This window comes from Vombatus ursinus, unplaced genomic scaffold (genome assembly GCF_900497805.2).
Source record: "Vombatus ursinus unplaced genomic scaffold, bare-nosed wombat genome assembly UNPS02014926.1, whole genome shotgun sequence".
Taxonomy (NCBI): Eukaryota; Metazoa; Chordata; class Mammalia; order Diprotodontia; family Vombatidae; genus Vombatus; species Vombatus ursinus.
In genome coordinates this window covers 3,104,464-3,131,542 of record NW_020954704.1, presented here as the reverse complement: position 1 = coordinate 3,131,542, position 27,079 = coordinate 3,104,464, and the positions used below count along the sequence as shown (strand labels likewise).

Below are 27,079 nucleotides of genomic sequence, written 5' to 3'. Positions count from 1 at the left end.
TTCTTAATACATATTTACAGGGTAAGGTATGATGTTTCTGGATTCTGGGTGGATTGGTGAGGCCCCAAAAGCTCTCTGAATAGTGATGGAACTTGAACCTTAGCTCCTAGGTCAAATTCTTAACTCTAAGAAAAGAACTAGCCTGGTTTATATTGAAGTAGGAAAAAGAGAAGCTGGAAGGTATCAATCCTATCACAAAACAGTTTAAGGCTTTTAACTATGCAAATGACTTAAAGTGATATTTAATTTAAAATGTATGAGCACTTCAAACTTCGAAGGAGGCTTTGTAATGTTTTTCAATCCTACGTTCTTCTTCACCTTCCTTTTCTGTTTTTCTCATCTGAAAATGTAGTACCAGAAATCTTGAGATATCTGTCATCTGAGGAAATACTTTAAATTAATGTTAAATTATTGAAAAATTTCTTAACAATCTATAATTTCACTTATTCTGGGTGTCAGCTTGTGCTTTTGACTTTAACATTGTTTAATAATTTTATTTTTAATTAATATTTGAGATTACAAAAAAATTTATAATACTGTTTTTTCCTTCAAGGTTGACAGTGCATTTTACTAATATTCGTTAAGTATACCAATGACGTTGAAGAGCATTGAGATAGAGAGTAGTAAGCTTTTAATAAGTATTTATTTATTGAATGAAATGTCAATAGCAGAGATGAGAAATGAACAAAGAGAGCCCCAAACTTTTGACCTAATCATATGTTAACAGCATTTCATGATATTCTGTGTATTCTAAATAACCATTAGATACTTAATATCATAATTTCTAAGTAGTATTGGTATATATTCATGCATATTTGTGTATGAAATAGGAATATCACAGTCTCACTTGGATATTTTGATGACAAGTAGATTTTGGATGGCAAGGAAAACCTTGGCATCAGTTAGACAGCAATATCTTTCTGAAAAGAGATTAATGTTAATTAAAGTGGCATCTGAGAAACTTCTGCATATGGTAGCAGCGAAGCAAAGTACACAGTTATTTTTAGAGTATTCAGTTCCAAACATGACTTAGGAAGATGAATCAATAGTCTGGCTTCTTAAGACAGTCACTAAACAGATTGGTTCACATCTTTAGAGGTAGTGAATGCTTTGAAAGCAAATCGCTCCCCAAGCCAAGGACATCTAAGAATTTTTTTTTAAAGATTCCATTCATACTACCTATTCTGAAGGGAAAAAAAAGTGTGTCAGAGATTTAAAAAATATGGTCAGCCTCACCTTTGGAATGAATTCATTGTATGTGATTGCATAATTTACTTTAATATTGGTAGGTCCAAGATTAGTTTAAAAAAAAGTTATCTCACTGAGTGTACATGTTGTTAACAGGATTTTTACTCAGCCTGTCTCTAACCTGAGAATGAGGACACAACAGGCCAGAGACAAAGTGCCAGTAATCAGGTGGCCATTTAATTAATTAGTTTCATTATGGGGAACAGATTTGCAAATTGGGAAGTTGAATTTCAGCTTGCTGAAGTGAAGAAAGAGATCAAATGCATAAATCACCAGTGGGAAGGAAAGAGGCAATGTAGATTACAAACAATCATTTAGTGGTTTCCTCGGAGAAACCTCTAAGTCTCACTATACAACAATTCTGGAGTCAAGTCTTTGGGGGGTGTGACGACCTCCCTAAAATATCCCTGAGTTCTGGGATGGGAACAGGTTCTAAAATCTTTGATTCATTTCACTTAAGATCCAATGACTGTGAACATTGTCAGAGTTTTGATTAATCAGTTTAAGCTGCATTGTGAGCTCTGACTCTCACACCAGAGATACAGCTCTTGAGAAGACTAAATTGTTAGTATATTCATTACACACATTATATAGAGTAATATGAAAATTATGAATTCGTTTTTAATGTAAAGGAATTTTATATTATCTTAAGATAAGAATAGCAAGCTTTTAAAGTTCGTTTTCTTCACAGAATCAAATGCTTTTTCATAATCAATAAATATATATTCCATGAAACTTTCAGTCAAATTATTTGATGGTGATTGGTCAGCTCTAAGTAATTATTTCAGAAAGCCTGTATATTCCTTTGTCAGAGTTGTATAAATGATGCCCCAAATATAAGTGTAGATTTATAAAGATTTTATTGAGATGAGGAAATAGTCATATAAGTAGTTAATGACTGCTTTTTGGGCATTGATTTTCCTATTTATTTATTATCTTTGCTGTTTAAAATCTTAAGAAAAGTCTCTCTCAGTGCTTTTAGAATCATGTGACTTCTTTCAGCACGGATTTCCTTTGTGTATACTCAATTTGGTTCAGCTATTATTTTTACCTTAAATTTTTTTGTTTTTTTTTTATTTTTTAAATGAATATATTTTTAGTTTTCAACATTCACTTCCATAAGCTTTTGAGTTTTAAATTTTCTATTTCTCTCTCCCTCCCTCCCTCCCCAAGATGGTGTACAATATGATATAGGCTCTACATATACTTTCTTATTAAACATGTTTTCACATTAGTCATGTTGTAAAGAAGAATTAGAAACAATAGGAAGAACCACAAGAAAGAAGAAATAAAACAAAGCAGAAGAGGAAAAAAAGAGCAAATAGTATGCCTCAGTCTGCTTTGAAACTCCATAGTTCTTTCTCTGAATGTGGATAGCATTTTACATCATGAGACTTTCGGAGATACCTTATATCCTTGCATTGCTGAGAAGAGCCAAGTCTATCAAAGTTAGTCATCGCACAATGTGGCTGTTACTGTGTACAACATTCTCCTGGTTCTGCTTACTTCACTCAGCATCAGTCCGTACAAGTCTTTCCAGGTTTTTCTGAAGTCTGCTTCCTCATCATTTCTCATAGCACAATAGTATTCCATTACATTCATATACCACAACTTGTTCAGCTATTCCCCAATTGATGGGCATCCCTTCAATTTCCAATTCTTTGCCACCAGAGAAAGAACTGCTATAAATATTTTTGTACTTGTGGGTCCTTTTCCCATTTGTATAATCTCTTTGGGATACAGCTCTAGAAGTGGTATTGCTGGGTCAAAGGGTATACATAGTTTTATAGCCCTTTGGGCATAGTTCCAGATTGCTTTCCAGAATGGTTAGATCATTTCACAACTCCACAAATAATGTGTTAGTGTTCCAATTTTCCTATATCTTCTCCAACATTTATCATTTTCCTGTTTTATCATGTTGGCCAATCTAATAGGTATGATGTGGCACCTCAGAGTTGTTTTGATTTGCATTTCTCTAATCAGTAGTAATTTAGAGCATTTTTTCGTGTGACTATAGATGGCTTTAATTTCTTCATCTGAAAACTGCCTGTCCATATCCTTTGACCATTTATCAATTGGGGAATGACTTAAATTCTTATAAATTTAACTCAGTTTTCTGTATATTTTAGAAATGAGGCCCTTATCAAAAACACTGGTTGTAAAAATTCTTTCCCAGTTTTCTGCTTCTCTCCTAATCTTGGTTGCATTGGCTTTTTTTATGCAAAAACTTTTCAATTTTTTTATCTTTTGTTTGATCATAAACTCTTCTGTTCTTCATAAATCTGACAGGTAAACTATTCCTTGCTCTCTGCAGTTTGCTTATAGTATCAGCCTTTATATCTAAATTATGTACCCATTTTGACTTTATTTTGGTATATGGTATAAGATTTTGGTCTATGTCTAGTTTCTGCCATACTCTTTCCCAGTTTTCCCAGCAGTTTTTGTCAAATAGTGAGTTCTTATCTCAGAAGCTGGGGTCTTTGGGTTTATCAAACAGTAGATTACTGTAGACATTGACTACTGTGTCTTGTGTACCTAACCTATTCCACTGATCTGCTACTCTACAGTACCAAGTAGTTTTGATGATTGCTGCTTTATAATAAAATTTAAGATCTGATATGGCTAGGCCACCTTCATTAGCATTTCTTTTCATTAGTTCCCTTGATATTCTGGAACTTTTGTTCTTCGAGATGAATCTTGTTATTATTTTTTTCTATCTCTATAAAATAATTTTGGTAGTTTGATTGGTATTGCATGGAATGAGTAAATTAGCTTAGGTAGAATTGTCATTTTTATTATATTAGCTCGGCCAACCCATGAGCAACTGATGTTTTTCCATTTGTTTAGATCTGACTTTATTTGTGTGAAAAGTGTTTTGTAATTGTATTCATATAGTTCCTGGGTTTGTTTCGGTAGGTACACTCCTAAATATTTTATAATGTCTACAATAACTTTAAATGGAATTTCTCTTTCTATCTCTTGCTGTTGGGCTTTGTTGGTAATATATAGAAATACCGATGATTTATGTGGGTTTATTTTATATCCTGCAACTTTGCTAAAGTTATTTATTATTTCAAGTAGTTTTTAACTTGATTCTCTGGGATTCTCTAAGTATATCATCATCATCTGCAAAGAGTGATAGCTTTATTTCTTCTCTGCCTATTCTAATTCCTTCAATTTCTTTTTCTTCTGTTATTGCTAAATATCTTAAATTTCTTTAGAAACATTTACAATTCTTTATAATAGAGGAGACATGTAGAGAACTGAGTTCCAATGGTTCCACTCTTAGTAGATAGGGAAAGATTGAGGACCATGGGATAGATAATCTGGAGGAGGAATTGATATTCCTCATGTATAGGTCTCATCCATGCCACTCTCCTCCCCAAAACCTCCTAAAAGAGGCAGGAGAGGAGAGGATCCAGGAAAGAAAGGGTGTGACCCTCACAAGGAAAAATTAATTTCATTTCTGATGACAAGGGAACCCACAAAAGAAAGAAAGGTTACTGAATGATGGCAACTGAGGGAGAGTCTGGAAGTTGCAATAGGGAACAAGGAATGTGTTTACTCTTCATTCAGCAAGTTTAAGTGGCAGTGTTAGGGTGGAGACAAGAAAATGGTATGGTAGAATGGTAGAGAATGTCCAGGGGTGCAGTGACTTCCAGAAAGAATTAGGTTTCCATGTATATGTTATCAGAAGAGATTAAGGATGAATAAATGTTTGTTAATGTTAGGGTAGGGTTTCTAGAGAGCATGATAAAAAGTGAGGGTAGAGAAGGGTGGAGATTTGGAATCACAGATCCTGCCAAAGCCTTTTACTAGATTAAATGCATGACCTTGGACAAGTCAGTTAAGCTCTTAAGGCCTCATTTTCTTCATAAGTAAAATGTCATGGATGGGTTTAGATAACCTGGAAGGTCATTGTAGTTCTAAATCTATGCATATGGGTAGGGACTAAAGAGAGATAGTACTGAAGTGATTGGATATGTGAGTAGGATTTAATAGCAAGAATATGATGGCTTGGGGGTGGAGCCAAGATGGCCGAGGAAAAGCAGTGACTTACTATAGCCCTCCCCCAAACCCCTCCAAATACCTATAAAAAATGGCTCTAAATAAATTCTAAAGCAGCAGAACCCACAAAAAAACAGAGTAAAACAAATTTCCAGGCTAAGACAGCCTGAATGGATGATCAGAAAGGCATATCGTGCCAGTCTGGGAGAGGAGTGCAGTTTGGTGTGGGCGCGCAGGCTGCAGCCTATCTGTAGCAGGCCTCAGAGGACTGAATCATGGGCAGCTGTGGTGGTTTCCAGACTTCTCAACCCACGAATGCCAAAGACGACTTAGAAGGTCAGTGGGAAAAGTCTGTTACTGGGGTGAGAGAAGAAGCTAGATCTCAGCCACCCCGAGGGCAGCGACTAGCTTCTGAGCTTCTGGCCCACAGATGGAGGGGAAATCGAGTGGCTATCAGAGAGAGATTGCAAGGATCTCTTTGCCAGGGCTGAGGCATGAATCTCTTGCTTTGCCTGTGCTTGGTTCTGGGTCACAGTTCTGAGGGGCAATCCTGGGGTGAGGAGGAGTGCTGGCGTGGTGGAGCTTGTTGTGGCGGTGGAGAGGAAACACCTCACCCCTTATCTTAGCATCTTGGAAGAACTGACACTTTTCAGGTCCCTAGAAGTATCTCTGAAAACAGCTGTACAAACCCCCGAAGCTTGGGACAGTACATTCTCCACATTGGAAACCGACTCTTACCTTAACAAAGAGTTTAAAACTCAAGTAATTGGTTGGAATCATGAGCAAGCAGCACAAAAAGAGTCAGACTATATTATCTTACTTTGGTGACAAAGAAGATCAAAACATACAACCAGAAGAAGAAAACAAAGTCAAAGCTCCTACATCCAGTACTTCCAAGAAAAATATGAATCAGTCAGGCCTTGGAACAGCTCAAAAGAGATTTTGAGAATCAAATAAGAGAAGTAGAGCAAAAACTGGGAAGAGAAATGAGAGTGATGCAAGAAAATCATGAAAAGCAAGTTAACAGCTTGCTAAAGGAGACCCCAAAAAATACTGAAGAAAATAACACCTTAAAAAATAGCCTAACCCAAATGGCAAAAGAGGTCCAAAAAGCCAATGAAGAAAAGAATGCCCTAAAGAGCAAAATTGGACAAATGGAAAAGGAAGTCCAAAACCTTACTGAAGAAAATACTTCCTTAAAATTTAGAATAGAGCAATTGGAAGTTAGTGACTTTATGAGAAATCAAGACACTGTAAAACAAATCCAAAAGAGTGAAAAATTAGAAAACAATGTGAAATATCTCTTTGGAAAAACAACTGACCTGGAAAATAGATCCAGGAGAGAGAATTTAAAAATTACTGGACTATCTGAAAGCCATGATCAAAAAAAGAGCCTAGACATCATCTTTCAAGAAATTATCAAGGAAAACCGCCCTGATATTTTAGAACCAGAGGGCAAAATAGAAATTGAAAGAATCCACTGATCTCCTCCTGAAAGAGATCCCCAAAGGAAAACTCCTAGGAATATTGTAGCCAAATTCCAGAGTTCCCAGGTCAAGGAGAAAATATTACAAGCAGCCAGAAAGAAACAATTCAAGTATTATGGAAACACAATCAGGATAACACAAGATTTAGCTGCTTCTACATTAAGGGACCGCAGGACATGGAATATAATATTCCGGAGGGCAAAGGAGATAGGATTACAAACAAGAATCACTTACCCAGCAAAATTGAGTATAATCCTGCAGGGGGAAAAAATGGTCATTCAGTGAAATAGAGGACTTTCAAGCATTCTTGATGAAAAGACCAGAGCTGAATAGAAAATTTGACTTTCCAATACAAGTCTCAAGTGGAAAATGAAGAGGTAAACAGGAAAGAGAAATCATAAGAGACTTATTAAGGTTGAACTGTTTACATTCCTGCATGGAAAGATGATATTTGTAACTCATGAGACCTTTGTCAGTATTAGGGTGATTGGAGGGAAAAATTATATGTATGTGTATATAGATATAGATATAGATATAGATAGATAGAGGGCACAGGATGAGTTGAAGATGAAGGGGTCATATCTGGAGAATAAAATTAAGGGGTGAGAGAGGATTATACTAGGAGAAGGAGAAAGGGAAAGGTAGAATGGGGTAAATTATCTCACAAAAAAACAGAAAAGAAAAAGCTCTTACAGTGGAGGGGAAACGGAGGAAGGTGAGAGGAAATGAGTGAATCCTATTCTCATAGGATTTGACTTAAGGAGGGTGTAACATACACACTCAACTGGGTATGGAAATCTGCTGTACCCTACAGGAAAATAGGAGGGGAAGGGGACAAGAGAGTAGGGGGATGATAGAGAGGAGGGCAGATTGGGAAAGGGGGTAATCAGAAGCAAATACTTCTGAGTAGGGACAGGGTCAAAAGAAAGAATAGAATAAATGGGGGGCAGGATAGGATTAAGGGAAATAGAGTTAGTTTTTCACAGCATTTCTACTATGGAAGTGTTTTGCATAACTACACAAGTATAGCCTATATTGAATTGCTTGCCTTTTCAATGAGGGTGGGTGGGGAGGGAGGAAGGGAGAAAATTTGGAACCCAAAGTTTAAAAAAAACACATGTTTAAAAAAAATGTTTTCACATGCATCTGGGAAATAAGAAATATAGGAAATGGGGTACAGAAATCTATCCTGCCCTACAGGAAAATAGAAGGGGAAGGAGGGGAGAGATAGCAAAGAAAGCAGACTAGAGGAAGGGGTATTCAGAATGCATGCCATCCTGGGGTGGGGGGAGGGGTGAGATGGGTTGAAAATTTGGAACTCAAAATCTTGTGGAAGTAAATGTTGAAAACTAAAAGTAAAAAAAAATTAAATTAAAAAGAAAAAAGAAAAGTCACTACTCTGAAGATTCTACTAGAAGAAGAAATAAAGCAATAAATGATAATTTAAAAAATTGATATTTCTCTATGGATACTCAAACCAAAAATGAACCCAGTATTTTTTTATTATGTTTTTTCTTTTTTTTTTTGAACATGTGCCTTTTAAAATTTTTTTTTCTAGTTACTCTGAGGTCATTTAAAAATAAAGGGTAAATAACAGAATTTTAAAATTAAATAAAAAAAAAGAATATGATGGCTTCACCTTATTAAGCCATAATTCTGAATCATCTTGAGGTGAAAGAGAGATAGGAGTTTGATAAACACTTGTCCGAGGCTCCCAACCTCCAAGGTCTTATTATGATGTAGACTAGCACCACTACGTTCATTCTCAAACACCAGGAACAAAGGGCTTGAACCAGAAAGATCAGACAGGTATCTGGGTTGAAGAACAAAACAAAACAAAAAATTAGTGATTCCATAACCAAGCACCAGAGCAGCTCACATATCCTGTCAGTGAAACATGTGTTTGGCTTCTGCTAGAACCTTGTGTCTGAGACTCTGGTGTTGCTTAGGTTCAGTATGAAGTCTTATTTGAGAAGGCAACTTGATGGCATTGGAGGACTGAGGAACTGGTGTTTTTCTCAGGATCGTTTAGTGAAGCAGGGTGGAGTAGGTATCACCTTGACGCTTGGAAGTAGATTTTGGAAGAGACCTCTACATCTTGGATTGGTCCTTCAAGTAGAGCCCTACCCTCCAAGATCCAGGTAAAGGAAAGAGAAGGTGATAAGGCAAGTTAATATCAACAGTGCCCTACTACCTGGGTACTTGATGATAACAGAAACTGTTAAAAACAAAAAAGAAAGAAACTATTGTGGTGACATGAGACAACCTCCATACATGGCTGAGTGTTCCATGGCAAAGGGAGTTCCAAACCTAGTCCATGAAAGGGTCTTGGAAATGTACTCTGACTTGACTGGTAATGGCAGTTTTATTATTCAGTTCTTTATAGAATGTAAGCTAACTTCCCAACCACAATATAAGGTTCTTGAGGGAAGGGTCTGTTTCATTTTTATCTTTGCAATCCCAGCATCCAGCACAGTGTCTAGAGTAGAGAAAGCACATCATAAATAATAGCTAATATATATATATAGTGCTATGTGCGTACACACATATATATAATCAAATTGATATCTGTAAAGTGATGTCTCATTAATTTCTCCCCTTTTTTTGAGAATTTCTAATTTGGTATTTAATTGAGGATTTTTAATTTCTTCTTTTTCTCACTTTTTTAGCTGTATGCTCAATTCATTGCTCTCTTCTTTCTCTATTTTATTCGTGTAGGCATTTAGAGATATAAAGTCTCGCCTAAGGAATGCTTTCACTGTATCCCACTGTATTTAATTGAGGATTTTAAATTTCTTCTTTTTCTCACTTTTTTAGCTGTATGCTCAATTCATTGCTCTCTTCTTTCTCTATTTTATTCATGTAGGCATTTAGAGAGGCTTTCACTGTATCCCATAAATTTTAATATGTTGTCTCGTTATTGTCATTCTCTTGGATGAAGTTATTGTTTTTTTCTATCATTTGTTGTTTGACCCACTCATTCTTTAGGATTAGATTATTTAGTTTCCAATTAATTTTTAGTCTATCTTTCCATGGCCCTTTATCACATGTAATTTTTACTGCATCATGATATGAAAAGGATACATTTAATATTTCTGCCTTTCTGCATTGGATTGTGATGTTTTTATGCCTGAGCATGTGGTCAGTTTTTGTGTAGGTGTCATATACCGCCAGGAAAAAGATATATTCCTTTTTGTCCCCATTCAGTTTTCTTGAAAGGTCAACTGTATTTAATTTTTCTAAAATTCTATTCATTTCCTTAACTTCTTTCTTGGTTATTTTATGATTAGATTTATCTAGCTCTGAGAGGAGGAGGTTGAGGTCCCCCACTAGTATAATTTTGCTGTCTTATTTCTTCCTGTATCCCCCTTAACTTCTCCTTTAAGAATTTGGATAGGGGCAGCTAGGTGGCACAGTGGATAGAGCACTGGCCCTGAAGTCTGGAGGACCTGAGTTCAAATCCGGCCTCAGACTAAACACTTGACACTTACTAGCTGTGTGACTCTGGACAAGTCACTTGACTCCAATTGCCTTAAAAAAATAAAAAAGAATTTGGATGCTATACCACTTGATGCATATGTGTTTAGTAATGATATTACTTCATTGTCTATGATGCCTTTTAGCAGGATGTAGTTTCCTTATCTTTTTTAAGGAGATCTATTTTTGCTTTTGCTTTGTCTGAGATCAGGATTGCTACTTCTCCTTTTTTTTTTTTTTTTACTTCAGCTGAAGCATAATATATTCTACTCCTGCCTTTTACCTTTACTCAGTGTGTATCCCTCTGTTTCCAATGTGTTTCTTGTAAACAACGTATTGTAGGATTATGGTTCTTAATTCACTCTGCTGTCCCTTTCTTTTTTATGGGAGAGTTCATCCCATTCACATTCACAGTTATGATTAATATCTATGTCTTCCTCTCCATCTTATTTCCCACTCTGTTTATGCTTTTCTCTCTCCTTTCTCCCTTTCCCTTCTCAGTAGAATTTTCCTTTCTGCCAGCACCTCCCTCAGTCTGCCCTCCTTTCTATTAGCTCCCTCCCTTTTCTTTTCCCTTTCCCCTCCTACTTCCTATGGGGTAAATTAGATTTCTATAACGAAATCTGATGAGAGTAAGGTGCACTCAATGCTCATCTCCCTTTCTTCTTTCCCTCTATTATATTAGGTTTTTATGCCTTTTCATGTGATATAATTTACCTTCCTCTGTCTCCTCCTTTCCTCTTCTCCCAATACAGTCCCTTTTCACCACTTAATTAGATTTTTTACTATCACATCAAAGCCAGCTTATACACTATCTATGTATATCCCTTCTAAATGTAGTAATAAAGATACAGTTCTCAGTAGTTACAAGTATCATCTTCCCATGTAAACAGTTTGCTCTTATTAATAACATGTTGTTGCTATTTTTCTGTCCTGTTTACCTTTTTATGCCTTTCTTGAGTCTTGTATTTGAAGATCAAATTTTCTATTGAGCTCTGGTCTTTGCATCAGGAAGGTTTCGAAATCCCCTATTTCACTGAATGTCCAACTCCTTCCCTGAAAGATTATACTCAGTTTTGCTGGGTAGTTGATCCTTGGTTGTAATCCAAGCTCCTTTGCCTTATGGAATATTGCATTCCACGCCCCCTGATCTTTTAATGTAGAAGCTGCAAGCTCCTGTGTAATCCTGACTATGATTCCACGATATTTAAACTGTCTCTTTCTAACTGCTTGCAGTATTTTCTCCTTGACCTGATAATTCTGGAATTTGGCTACAATATTCCTTGGCGTTTTCAATTTGGGATGTCTTTCAGGAGGTGATCAATGGATTCTTTCAGTGACAATTTTACCCTCTGGTTATAGGACCTCAGGGCAGTTTTCCTTGATGATTTCTTGAAAGATGCTGTTCAGGCCCTTTTTTTGATTGTGGCTTTCAGAAAGATCAGTAATTCTTAAATTATCTCTCCTGGATCTATTTTCTAGGTAAGTTGTTTTTTCAGCAAGGTATTTTACATTTTCTTCTATTTTTTTCATTTTTTTTTATTTTGTTTGACTGATTCTCGATGTCTCAGAATCATTAGCTTCCACTTGCCCAATCTAGTTTTTAATGAATTGTTTTCTTCAGTTAGCTTTTGTACCTCCTTTTCCATTTGGCCAATTCCACATTTTAAGGAGTTCTCTTCAGTGAATTTTTGTGCCTCCTTTTATATTTGGTCCATTCTCCTTTTTTAAGGAGTTGTTTTCTTCGATGTATTTTTTTTTTCCATTTGGCCAATTGTGTTTTTTAAGGGATTGTTTTCTACAGTCAATTTTTGTCCTTCGTTTTCCAAGCGGTTAACTCTCTCTTGCATACTTCTCATTTCTTTTCCCAATTTTTCTTCTACCTCTCTTATTTGATTTTTAAATTTCTTCTTGAGCTCTTCCAAGAAGGCTTTTTGGGCTTGAGAGCAGTTCATATTCCCCTTTTGAGGTTTCTGATCTGAATATATTGACAATTTTGTCCTCTTTTGAATTTGTGTTTTGATATTCCCTGTCCCCATAGAAAGAACCCATGGTGATTATCTGTTTCTACTTTTTGTTCATGATGTTTGTCAATTTCCTGGCTTTAAAAGTTGAGCTCTCCTCCTCGAGCACAGGGAGCACAGTTCCAGGCTTCTTGTGCTGGGGTCAGGGACCTGGTTGGTCACTGGCTTTGTGTGCTGGGGCCTCTGGTGCTAGAGGCTGTAAGGGTCTGGTAGATTACCTGGTGCTGAGCTGGGGTCCTAATGATGGTAGTTGGCATGTGCTGAGGCCAGATGGGGTTTTTCTGCATTTCCTGGGGGGTTTGCTGAAGCTCGAGGGTTGGGGGTGTTCTGCAAATGCAAATCAAAACAACTCTGAAGTACCACATCACACCTATCAGAATGGCCAACATGACAAAACAGGAAAATGATAAATGTTAGAGAAGATATGGGAAAATTGGAACACTAATGCATTGTTGGTGGAGTTGTGAAATCATCCAATCATTTTGGAGAGCAATTTGGAACTATGCCCAAAGGGTTATAAAACTATGTATACCCTTTGACCCAGCAATACCACTTCTATGGCAGTATCCCAAAGAGATCACACAAATGGGAAAAGGACCCATATGTACAAAAATATTTATAACAGCTCTTTCTATGGTGGCAAAGAATTGGAAATTGAGAGAATGCCCATCAACTGGGGAATGGCTGACCAAGTTGTGGTATATGATTGTAATGGAGTACTACTGTGCTATAAGAAATGATGAGCAGGTGGACTTCAGAAAAACCTGGAAAGACTTGTATGGACTGAAGCTGAGTGAAGTGAATAGAACCAGGAGAACATTGTACATAGTAATAGCCATGTTGTGCAGTGATTAACTTTGATAGACTTAGCTCTTCTCAGCAATGCAAGGATCTAAGACATCTTCAAAAGTCTTTTGATGGAAAATGCTATCCAGGGGCAGCCAGGTGGCACAGTGGATACAGCACAGGCCCTGGATTCAGGAGGACTTGAGTTCAAATTTGGCCTCAGACACATAACACTTACTAGCTGTGTGTCCCTGGGCAAGTCACTTAACCTCATTGCCTAGCCAAAAAAAAAAAAAGAAGAAGAAGAAGAAGAAAATGCTATCCACATCCAAAGAAAGAACTATGGAGTTTGAATGCGGATCAAAGCATACTTGCTGTTTTTTTTTCCTTCTGTTTCATTTTGTTTCCTCTTTCTCGTAGTTCCTCCTATTGGTTCTAATTCTTCACATGACTAATGTGAAACTATGTTTAATAGCAATGTATATGTAGAGCCTATATCAGATTGCGCACCATCTTGAGGAAGGAGGTGAGAAAGGAGGGGGAGAAAAATTTAAAACTCAAAAGCTTATGGAAGTAATTTTTGATAAATTAAAATAAATTAATTTAAAAAAACAAAATGTGATGTTTGTTTTTTATACAGAACCCTAGAGAATCAACTAAGAAATAACTGAAATAATAACTTCAGCAAAGTTGCAGTATATAAAAAAATCCACATAAATTTTCAGCTTATTTTTATATTACCAACAAAATCCAATAGGAAGTGATAGAAAGAGAAATTACATTCAAAATAACTATTGAATGTATAATATACTTGAGAGTCTATCTACAAAAAAACACAAAGGAACTTGATGAATACAACTACAAAGCACTGCTCAAGGAAATAAAATCAAATTTACTAATTGGAAGAATATTAATTGCTCATGGATAGGCTGAGCTAATATAATAAAAATAACAATATGGCCAATAGTAGTTTGTTTCTTTAGTATTGTATTAATCAAGCTAGTTAAGGATTACTTTATAGAATTAAAAAAATTAAAAAATTCATCTGAACGAACAAAAGGTCAAGAATGTAGAGGGGAAAATGGGGTTGGGGGGAGGATGAAGAAGGAAGAGGACCTAGAAGTATAAATCTCAAACTATGGTACAAAACAATCATCATCAAAAAAAAAATTAGAACTGGTTAAAAAATAGAGATTAATCAGTGGAACAGATAAAGTGCCCAACATACTATAGTAAATGAATCAAGTGTCCTAGTATTAGGTAAACCCAAAGACCAGAACAGCTGGGGTAAGAACTCACCATTTGACAAAAACTGTTGGGAAAATTTAGCAGTAGTCTGGAAGAAATTAGTTTTTGGCCAACACTTCACAACATATATCAAGGTAAATTCCAAATGGATGCATGGTCTAGATACAAAATGTCACATTATAAACAAATTACAGGAGCAAGGAAGAAATTACCTAGCAAGTCTATGGATAGGAGAAAAGTTCATCACCAATCAGATAAAGAGGCTCGCAGAAGATACAATGGACAATTTTGATTACATAAAAGCAGAAGGGAGAAGGAAGGGGAATAAGCATATACTTTCTCTCTCTCTCTCTCTCTCTCTCTCTCTCTCTCTCTCTCTCTCTCTTTCTTTCTCTCTCACCCTGTGTACCAGGCACTGTGCTAAATGCTTTATAAGTAATATCTCATTTGATCCTCACAACAACTGTGGGAGATGAGGTGCTCCAATTAATATATGCATTTTACAGTTGAGGAAACTGAGGTGAACAGAGGTTAAATGATTTGCCCAAGATCCCTAGGCTAGTAAGTTTGCGAGATTGAATTTCAGTTCAGGGCTTCTTGACACTAGCATTCTCTCCATTGTACCACGTAATTGCTTCAAATTAAAATTAAAAGGTTTTGCCCAAACAAGTCCAGTGGTGGTAAAATTAAAAGGGAAATAATACTGGGGGATGGGGAGAATCTTTTCTGCAAGATCGTCTTTAAAAAAATCTCATTTCCAGGATATGTATAAGGAACTGGTGCAAATTTATATGAATAAGAACCACTTCCCAATGAATAAATTGTCAAAGAACATGAATAGACAGTTCTTAAGGGAAGAAATCCATACTATCTATAGCAACATGAAAAAGTGCTCCAAAATATGAATAATTAGAAAAATGTAAAAAGGAAAAAGACCCATATGTACTAAAAATATTTATAGCTACTCCATTCGTAGTGACAGATTGGAAATTAAACCTGGAGACTTGTATGAACTGATTCAGAGCTAAGTCATCAGAACCAAGAGAATAATTTCCATTACACTATAAAAACAAAGGACTTTTAACAACTTAATAGCTCAGATCATTGCAATTATTACAGGGGGACATATGATTATGTAAATGTCCACCTCCTGATAAGAGAGATGATGACCTCAAAATGCAGAATGGGAAATATTTTTGGACATAACCATGTGGGATTTAAAAAAAAAACATTGACTAAACATCTTTGTTGTGAGAGTCTTTTTTAATGGGGTCGGGGGTTGAGAGATAGAGGAAAATAAATGCTTTTAAATTGAAATAAATACCTCTAAATTTTTAAAAACTCTATTATTATTTTAAAAATATTACCACCAAGCTGGTTGTCTATATCAAAATTTATCAGTAATTTTTTTTTGCTTATATATCAGAACTAGTCACTACTCCTCTTCTTTACATTTCTCTATTCAGAAATAATTAATCATATAAGTCAAAAGCAGTTATGATCACTCATACCTCAAGTAGAGTAGTCTGGCATTGAATTACTAATCAAATAAGGAATTATAAACAAGGTTAACTGGAAAAAATTATTTGTTATTGGCCAACTTAAATAAACAGTTATAAGGGGAGAGGGGAAACAGAACTCATCTTCATTTTTCATGAGTTACACAGAAAAGAAATATCATTCTATTTCAACCACAATCTTCCTTGGGCTTTCCGCAACCAGAGGAAGGCTAAAACAGCTCATCAACTCTAGGATCTTTCCCAGTTTGTTCTTGAAATTGAAAAATAAATGCTCCTGTACTGCTCCCCAGTGCTCAGTTCAAACTCAGTGCTGGGTTTCCTCTCTTTTCTATTTTTTGGAATTTTGTTCATTTAAAAGTTATAGCCCGTCCACTCTGTGTAGAACATGGCCAAGCCAAAGAATTTAATTCCTCCCAAAATACTTCATCCTTTACAGGGCTGTTCTTTGTGTCTGAGTGGCTTCCATGTGTAATATTCTTTCACTGAATTAGGGAATCTGTGGTCTTTTGCAAAATCAACTGCAGTATACTTGACATTTGGAAGTATACATCACAGCATGAAAATAAATTTCAGCAATTAATAGAACAAGGAATATTAACACAGCATCCCAGGTAATCATCACATGTCATTCAAAGGAAATATACACCAACTATATGTGTGACATAGTATTGTAAAGCATTACTTCACAGACAATGGTGACTATGTCTAAAATAGATATCGATCATAATACATACACATGTCACAATATGTTCATATCCATATTATACAACCAAATATGCAGCAGAACAAACAACTAAAGCAATCTCATCAGTAGGTCCATAGAATAGCATAATAGGCAATAACAGAAGTATATCAACAGTTAAATAGCAAGACTGCGTAGTCTTGCATATGTGATAGTAGCACAAAAAGCAAGTGAACATGAACAAGAAAATAATTCAGTGAAAACATTAAAAAATATAGTAAACATGCATTAATGAACAAATGTAAAGCACACATTACATGAATAAACATTACCATTATTGCCTTGCTTACAAATACAAATTTTTTTTCCAGTTTGCCCTGATAAATCTTAAGTAAGTTAGTTTGGCCACAAATTGAATATATATAGTTTTCCTGAGAACTTCTGACCAGTTTGCCACTATACTTTAGCTAGTTGATGTTAGAGAGCTGAATATTTTCCTGCTCAGAATTATAGTCCTATCTTCTTAAATTGAAACTTAGGGAGGTCTGAGGTTGGATATCTGTGTTACTACACTCCACAATGTATCTATCATACCCTAGGAATTTCTATAGCTGAAATACTACTGGAAAAGTCATTGCTTCTGTGTTTAGTACTCTTCCATAATTTGAATTGGATTTAGTTGGACTACAGTGTGCAGAGTCTTCATTTTAAATATCTGTTTCTGAGTGATCATTGGAATCAATCTTTTAAGGATTGGTCTCTGAGGTGTGTGTTTTCTTGTTGTTCAGTCATTTCAATCGTGTCTGACTCTTTGTGACTTCATCTGGGGTTTTCTTGGCAAAGATACTGGAGTGGTTTGCCATTTCCTTCTTTAGCTCATTTTACAGATGAGAAAACTGAGGCAGACAGGGTTAAGTGACTTGCTTAGGGTCACACTGCTACGAAGTGTCTGAAGACATATTTGAACACAGGAAAATGAGCCTTCCTGACTACAGGCCCAGAAATCTATGCACTGTGCCACCTAGCTGTTTATCAGTCTTCATCTATTTATCAGAGAATACAACCAATTCATCTGTAAGTAATGAGTATTTGCAGTGGTTTGTCTTTGCAGGGTCCCTGTCAAGTCTTTGGTACCATTTTGTATACAAGCAAATTGCTCAGTCTTTCCATGGCTAGGTATAGAGTAGCTCTCCATCAATTTACTAACTTGTGTGTCCCTTTAACACTAGAATTTTTCAGCAAAACTGTCACTTTGTTAAGGGTCTTGACAGTGAATTCAGACTTGATAATGCTATTTTCTTTCAGTGTTGATTTTTTTTCTTTTTTTTAATAGTTTATTTTGATCTATTAACAATCACTTCCATAAACTTTTTGTTCTTTTTTTGTTTTTGTTTTTGTTTTTTGCTTTTTGGTGAGGCAGTCAGGGTTAAGTGACTTGCCCAAGGTCACACAGCTAGTAAGTATTACGTGTCTGAGGCTGGATTTGGAGTCAGGTACTCCTGACTCCAAGCAGAGCTCTATTCACTGCACCACCTAGCTGCCCCTTCTATAAGCTTTTGAGTTTTAAATTTTTCTCCCCTTCCCTCCCCGCTTGCATTTCTTTTAAAAATTGCCTCTTCAGGGGCAGCTAGGTGGCGCAGTGGATAGAGCACCAGACCTGAAGTCAGCAGGACTTGAGTTCAAATGCGGCTGTGTGATCCTGGGCAAGTCACTTAACCCCAATTGCCTAAAAATAAAAAAATTAAAATTAAAAAAAAACTAAAAATTGCCTCTTCATCTCATTTGACCACATATCTTTTGAAGAATGGCTTATATTATTATCATATATTCATATTAATTTAAAATTCATCTGTAAGTCATTTAGTTACAAGGTAATTCCTTCTATTCTCTTCTAATTATTTTATGATGTTACCTTTTATATTGAGTTATACATTTGGAGTTTGTAGAGATTATATGGAGTAAAATATTGGTTTAAACCTTATCACTACCAAACTCCTCTCTCCATTTCTCATCAATTTTTGTAGAGTAGGGAATCCTTAGCCTACTAGTTGGTGGTCTCGAATGTATAGAACACTAGGTTGCAATGTTCAGTTGCTTCTGGGTCTTGCTTATTTTGTCTGTTCTAGTGATAGACTTTCGTGTTCTTTAACTAGTATCAAATAAGTTTTATGTTACAGGCATACTTCATTTTATTGAACTATGCAGATATTGCATTTTTTTTTTTTGCTAATTGAAGGTTTGTGGCAACCCTGCATGGAGCAAATCTATTGGTGTCATTTTTTCAAAAACATGTGCTCAAATTATATTTTTGTCACATTTTAGTAATTCTTGCAACATTTCAGATTTTATTATTATATCTGTTATGGTGATCTGTAATCAGTGATCTTTTTGATGTTACTTTTGTAATTTATGATGTTACTGTTGTAATTATTTTGGTTGGGTACCATGATTTATGCCCATAGAAGATGATGAATTTATCGATAAATGTTGTATGTGTTTTTACTGCTCCACCAACCAGTTGTTCCCTGTCTCTCACCCTCTTCTTGGGCCTCCTTATTCCCTGAGACACAACATTGAAATCAGAATAACCCTACAATGGCCCCTAAGTGTTCAAGTGAAAGGAAGAGTCAATTGATGGGGCAAACTTCACTGTTGTCTTTCTTTAAGAAACGGCCACAGCCACCTAAGCCTTTAGTAACCACCAGCCTGATCAGTCAGCCACCACCAACATTGAGGCAAGACCCTCTACCAGCAAAAAGATTACTACTTGCTGAAGGTTCAGATAATGGTTAGCATTTTTTAACAATGAAGAATTTTTTAGTTAAGATATGTACCTTTTTTTAAGGCTTAATGCTATTACATACTTAATAGACTACACATAACTTTTATATGCACTGAGAAAACAAAAAAACTCATGTGACTTGCTTTATTGCAATATTTGCTTTATTGCAGTGGTCTGGAACTGAACCCTCAATATCTCCAAGGTATGCCTGTATACTATAGTTTCAGCTGTAATAGCTAGGTCTTCTATATTCTTGTCTTTAAAAAAATTATTTCCCCTTGAGATTCTTAACTTTTTTTTCCAGGTGAATTTTTTTTTGTTGTTGTGTCTAGCTCTATAAAGTTAATTTTTGACAGTGTAACATGGATTTGTTTTGGCAAAAGGTTGCTCTGAGGATCAAATGAGATAATATATTTAAAGCATTTTATAAACTTTAAAATACTACAAAACTGTCAGCTATTAATTATCTTTGTTATTTAAAACTTGTAAAGTATATGTGGCAGTGGCCTGAAGAGAAAGATTAAAGAAATTGAAATTTCTTTGTCAGAACTTTTAGTATGGTAATAGATTGAGAAACCTGGGCTTTACGTGTTAAAGTCTGATTTTCTTGCTAATATGAGAATTACTTCCTCTTATGATCCTATAAGTAAAGAAGGTGGGACTCTGTCAGTTTGTTACCAGACACAGAGTCTAACAAAGAAATCTGAAACTATTAGAGATTTAAATGATCCAGGAAAGTTAATGCCAAAATAACAATTTATATTTAATAGAATTAAAGGTGACAGAGGTGGTAGTAAGGCTGAACAAGAACTTCCTATGTGTACAACTGTATTGGAAAATATTATATAAAACTAAGTAGACTGATATTAGTAAAAAGAATTTTTACAAGTTATTTGTTATTGAGTGTTGTATTCCCAAAGAATTTTGTAAATAATTTTTTGCTTTGATAGTATTTTAGTCTGATAGTAACTGTCTTACTCACCTCTTTAACATATTGTTGACACTATACCAAATAATCTTGAAATTTTAAAAGATGAAGATATAGCATTTCTCCTTGACTGTTGTTCTTTTCCATTTGTTAATTGACTTTTCTAAGAAAACAGCATACTATTTTCTTGGCATTGTGATGTTATTTTTGATAATAACTTTTTGCCATATTTTCAAATAGAAATTTGTAAGTATGGTTTTATTTGTGGTTGGGAGAATCAGAATGAGAGAAAAACAGAGACAGAGATAGAAAGATACATAGATATCAGCTAGAGACATCTATCTTACCAAAATTGCATTAGTGGGCATTCATTTATTCAATAAATCTTCATTTAACATCCATTATATGCAAGGCACTGTGCTATCTGTACACTATGGAGTCTACAGATACAGGATGGCTGCTATCATAGAATTCATAGTCTAGTCAGGAACATTGAAAAGTTGTGTGTAGTTACATATGTGAATGAATGAATGAAAAATCATTAATATTAAGGACTTAAGGGAGAGGATTCTGGGAAGATGGCAGAGTAGGTCCGAAAATTCCAAGCTCTCAAGATTTTCCCCCCACAAAAGAGATAAAATATCAAGGCAAACATAGATCAGTAAAAATAAATAAGAGTAGGGGCAGAACAGGAGTCCTCCTGGGACATTCAGAGAATATCTGAAGAAAAATCCGGGGATGAGGTTTGGTCCCTGTGAAGATTAAACACCTCCAGGCTAGGTCCTCTTAAACAACAAGTGGCAAGCTTTGGGGTTAGCTGAGTTGGGAGGCTGCCTCAGCCTCAGCCACAGGAACTTTTATCCCCAGGACAGTGAGGGGAGCTGGGCATCTGAGCAGGGGAAGATTGAGGGAACCTCTGCTGACAAGGAACGCCAGACCCAGCTGTAATGTGGAGCATGGCTGGAGGCGAGAAGGAACCAGCACACACCCAGTGAGTGCAGAAGCAGTGGGGTGGAGGCACTGCTTGGCTGTGGGCACTTACGGGAAGCTAAAGGTCTTGGTTTTGGTTCCATGTCAGAGGGGAAAATTGAAGGAGGATCTAAGGCCAGATGTGCTGTCCCTTTCACCCCAAGACTAGAGGTGATTACAAAAACTAAGCTACTACAAGTTTAAAAAAAAATGCACATGGAAAGAATCCAACCATACAGAGTTACTATGAGAATAAAGAAGAACAGGGTTCATCTTCAGAGGAGCAAAGAAATCCTCTTCTATCCTAAAGGGTAACAACAAATGGTCATCTGCCCAAAAATAATTTATAGGACAACTTTAAAAAGACTTTAAAACTCAAATTAGAGAGATTGAGGAAAAACTAAAAAAAAAAATCCAAGAAAAACAAAAAGATTATGAAAAGAAAGTGCAGCCAATTAGAAGAGGAGATCCAGAATCTTAAGGAAGAAAATGACTCCTTGAAAATCAGAATTGGGAGCAGCTGGATGGTACAGTGGATAGAGCTCTGGCCTTGGTCAGGAGGACCTGAGTTCAAATATGGCCTCAGACATTTGACACTTATTAGCTGTGTGATTCTGGACAAGTCACTTAACTCCATTGCCTCACCAAAAAGCAAAAAAACAAAAACAAAAATCAGAATTAGGCAAGGGGAAGTCAGTGAAGTTATAAGAAATTAAGAAATAATAGAACAAAATATAAAGAAAAAAATAGAAGAGAATGTGAAACATCTCATAAAATAAACAACTAATGTGGAGAACAGATTAAGAAGAGAAAAAAGAATAATTGGACTACCTGAAAGCCATGATAAAAAAAAAAGAATCTTGATACAATAATGCAAGAAATAATTAAAGAAAAATGTCCTGAAGCATTAGAACAAGAGGGGAAAGTAGAAGTAGAAAAAAATCCATCAATTACCACCTGAGGGAGATCCTATGAGGAAAACCCACAGGAATATTGTAGTCAAATCCTGAAACCCTCAGCTAAGGGATAAAATATTATTAGCAATAAGAAAAAAACAGTTTAAATATGGCGATGTCACAATTAGAATCACACAAGACCTAGCAGTGGTGACACTAAAAGACCACAGGTCTTGGAACACTATATGTTGAAGAGCAAAAGAACTGGGTTTCTCACTGAAAATATCATACTAAAGCTAAATTAAAGCTAAATATAATCCTGAATGAAAAAAAAATGGACATTTTATTTTTTTTAACAAAACCGAATTTAATAGAAGATTTGACCTACAAAAGCCAAAAGAAATATAAGGTTCTACCAAAAGCTAATTACAAAGGACTCAATAAGGACAGACTGTTTACCTTTTATGTATGTAAAATGTAAAACGTATGTCTAAGATTGTTACTAGTTATTAGAATTTAGGTACTTCATAAGAAAGATTGGGGTAGACCTGAGTATGATATGACTTTAAAACCGTTTAGGAACATCAAAAAAGAGTAATTATTTTATACAAATGAGGTACAAGAAGAAGAACCAACACAGAGGAATTAGACAAGGGAAGGGGGCTATTAGTTCTGGAACCCTACTTTCTTCGGGAATGGGTTCAAGAGGGAAGTACACACACACACACACCACACACACACACACGCGCGCACGTATGTATGTTTTACGTATGTTTGCATGTATAAAAGTCTCCTAAATTCAGAATGAAATAAAACGCTAAGTTGATAGTGAGGGGCAAGAGGATAAGGGAAGGATCTCTAGGGGGAGGCTGAGAGAATAGGTTAAAGGGGGGTATAGAAGGATGTTCAGATTAATGGGAATGGGAGGATGAGGGAGGGATCTTTAGAGGGGAGTAAGTTAAGTAATGGGAGGACAAGGTAACAGGTAGAGTAACAACAAGTGGCAAGGCCTGGGGTTAGCTGGATTGGGAGGCTGCCTTAGTCCCAGGAGTCAGGAGGGATAGGAAATAAGAGATACGCACAAATATAAAAACAACAATCAGGAGTAGAATTTGTTAAGGAAAATATATGTCCATATGTGTATGTATGTGTGTGTGTGTGTGTGTGTGTGTGTGTGTGTGTGTGTGTGTGTGTATGTATATATCTGTATATAAATATATCCACACTTAATTGTAGCCTTCAGGGAAAAGGGAGGAGAAATGAGGGGGAAAAAACAAATTAAAAAGTGCACAGCAGAGAACAAAAGAAAACTTACAAGGAAGCAAAGAAAAGATGGATGGCTCCCAATGCATAGTATTTATTATATAAGCTTTCTTGAAATGGAAATTTATTGCTATATATTTTGAATTTTCTCTTACGTTCTGCTGTGCATATGACATGCTTTTTTTCGTTTCTTTTTTTGTATTTAAGTTTCAATAAAGTGTATGTTTCTTTTTCTTTTCTCTATTGTATATTTAAGTTTTAGTATTAAAGTCTACAATTTAAAAAAGAAAAATATTGAGTACTTATTGTGTACAAAGCACTGTTAAGCTATTATGAAAATAACATAAATTACATTTTATCTTTAAAAATTTGACTAGTGATTGTACTGATGTTGTACACACCCCATGGATTAAGTTTTATTTCCTTTTTTTGTTGTTTCATTTTGTTATTGCTTAATGTATTGTTTTTCTGAAATATTTGAAGGTTCATTCAATATATATTACTTAAATACTCACTAAGTGTTCAGGACTGTGCTAGGCACCATAGACACAATAGAAGTATAAAATGTATTGCTTAATGGTGGAAACAAAATTTATTATGTGAAATAATTATAAAATAATATAAAGCAATTTATAATCAAAAGTTAGGTGGCATAGATTATTATTTTAAAATTTGAATTATAAATAACTCAGACATTCATATCATAGTATTAAATGTCTGATTTGAGATCTATAGTATATTCCCTTTATATGCACCTTAATATTAAATTCCTCAGGGAATTTAGTTAGCTATCTTGTCCAGAATTCTGAGCCAAATATTATTTCAGCAGTAATTGTTATACACATTTGAAAGATTTAAATTACCTTTTATGTAATGTCAAGTTTATTCAAGTATCCTAAAATTCAAAATTAATTTGGAGTGAAAAATTATTTTGAACTTATTTACAGTTGAAATCTGTCAGTGTTTATAATATAAGATATTCAATGATATCTATTTCGCATATCATTGTGAAGATCAGAGTCTTTTGAAAGCTCGAGTTGATGAAGATTGCTTTTCTCTTTGGAAAAATTTCAGATCCACAGAAGTAGGCATGATACAAAGTTGGTGAAATAATATGAGTGGTAGATAAAAATGAAGAAGAAAAAAAGGAACAAGAGCAAGTTCCTTTGTGGAGCTAGTTTCTCTAAGAATATGTTTGTTTATGAGTCAGTTTTTTTTCCTTCATTATTTCTAGAATTTATTTGCTGTTACCTTTGTTCCCTTTTCACATCACTTATATAGCCCTTTCTCATTTATCTGATTAGTGTAGTCAGAATGCCTTTCTTGCCTTTGGCCAGATCATCATTTAGTCCAGGAGTGGGTGAGACCTCGAGACCACATGTGGCCCTTTAGGTCCTCAAATGCAGCCCTTTGACTGAATCCAAACTTCACAGAACAAATCTCCTTAATAAAAAGATTTATTTTGTAAAACTTGGACTTAGTCAAAAGGCCACACCCAAGGACCTAGAAGGCCATGTATGGCTTCCAGGCTGCAGGTTCACCACCCCTGATTTAGTCAATCTGTTAATTCATCAGACTGTTAAGTATGTGGTTCTGTCTCTTCAATTTCTATGGACATATATTAAGCCATCTGCTGCCTCTGCCTTTAAGAGTAGAAGTGGTTTGACATTGAATTAATTTGTAGTAATATTTATCTGGGAGTCTGGAATTGCCATTTTTTTTTACTTTGTAAAACTAGATTCCAATGTAGATAATATATGTGTGTCAAAATGTCAGTAGTATGATCTATATGCACTATGAAATAGATTTTAAAATCAAACTGTAATTTCCTTTGTTGTACACTAAACTAGTATTATCCAAACTTTCTTGATTATGAATTCTTATCCATAAAAATATTTTCATCACGCTCACCTAGTGTATGTATAGGTATGTATAAAGTATATTCATGTGTATTATGATACATACAAAATGGGCATTATGTAAAGATTAAATGATTGTAAAATTAATATTTTAGGTTTTTATCTTATGGATGATATGAAATTTCTGTTGATTAAATCAGTTATTTATATATTTAAATAATAATATTAAGTCATATTTTAATGAAAATAGCAAAATTGAATATGTTTCATTATTTTTGAAAAAAATCTCATTTTGTGATAGTGATTTGGAGATCTGGTTCCAAGCTCATTTTCTTTCTATATTTAAATTTAATGTTTGTCATAGTTGAAAAAGGAAGCCTCACTTGAGGATATAAAATAAAGGAGGTGCATTGTTGCTTACACTTGCTAACTCATGATACTCCTTCTTCAGCCTGTAATACATAGTTTTTGTTGAAATACAGTCAGTAGGTTTCCATCTTCCCTAATGTCACTTAGTTTTTCTTATAAACTAGTTTGAAGATGTTGCATTTTATATTTTCCATATTTTCTTATATACTGTTCTTGATTTTGAGAGTATTTTCTTCTCCCAATTTCAGGTTGGGTGGGACTATATCGGCTTACAAGATAGTACCAGATGAAATAGAAGAAATCAAGGTACAGTATAACATCCTTCAACTCTGAAAAAAAAAAAGTAGGCCTGGGGAAGGGAAGAAAAGAATTCTTCCTTTAAAAAAAAAAAGATTAAAATTACTAAGTATGTTAAAACATTATTGAATTCCTAATTAGTGATAATTCTTAAAGAGCGCACAGAGTTATAATTCATCATCTAACTTCACTTAACCATCTGAAGAGATCTTTAATGAGAAATTATAATAAATATAAATAGGAATTATTCAATTTCTGTGAAAATTTGTGCATTGGGGATATAGTAACTTTAGAAGAGGCACTTCAGCTGGTGGTGCATAAAAGATCAACCAAAGCTTTGGCGCTAAGGATATTTGCTCCTTAGTATAATTAATAAACTAAAATGGTTACTTATAAATAAGAGCAAATATTAAAATGTATTCATGTTAAAGTGAATGGGAAAAATTCCACACCTTCTTTGCCTAATTTGGGAGAGTTTCATAGAGAATAAGAGCTTATATGTGCGCTTACAATGGTAAAGAAACAATATAAGAGAAAATACTAAAACTAGTTTTTCATCACGTTTCAGTTCCTTTTTCTTTTGTCACACTAAGCATAACTCAGATTTCAAGTAATTCTTACTTATTAACTTTAAAAACATTTTCAATGTATAGTTGTCAGTTAATGTGAGAAAGTGTCCTGATAGCCTAAAATTTGATGTACTATTATATTCCTTTCCCTTAAATTTTGTTTCAAATTGTTTGGCTTGAACAAGTTTTTTACTATTAAAAATAAGTTCACTTCAAGGATAGTAATGGGTAGGAACATTGTTATTCTAAGTAGTAATTAACTACTATTCTTACATACCATTTACAAATATTTGCCAATGATTTAGAAAGGGTAAATTTTGGGGATTTCAAAAATTTATTAGGGAAAGTTGAATGTTCAACGTAAATATATCGTAACTGCTTATGTCGCAAAGATGTTTTTGGAGAGAGGACTAGATTTGGAATAAGAGGACTTTAGAGAAAATCCCTGTCTTAATACTTTTGTGACCTTGGACAAGCCACTTCCCCTCCTGGGCCTTAGTGTCTTCATCTGTAAAGTGGAATTAGAATGAATGATATTTGTGTATATGTCGTCCAGAGAGGGGAAAAAAAAAAACATTTTAGCACTTAAGAATTAGTAGATGATTGGATTTTGTTAACTTTTTCATATTACCTTAATGGGATCCCTTTTGAACAAAGTAAGAATAAT

General features: G+C 35.0%; 1 protein-coding gene across 2 annotated transcripts in view; it reads left to right on the top strand.

Moving 5' to 3' along the window:
* Positions 1–27,079, top strand: part of GPHN (gephyrin) — a 757,059-nt gene that overhangs the window by 268,002 nt on the left and 461,978 nt on the right. For both annotated transcript variants that reach the window (XM_027843732.1, XM_027843731.1), the window contains exon 3: positions 25,795–25,852. In XM_027843732.1, coding sequence (XP_027699533.1) covers positions 25,795–25,852 — 58 coding nt within the window. The remainder of the gene's footprint in view (positions 1–25,794; positions 25,853–27,079) is intronic.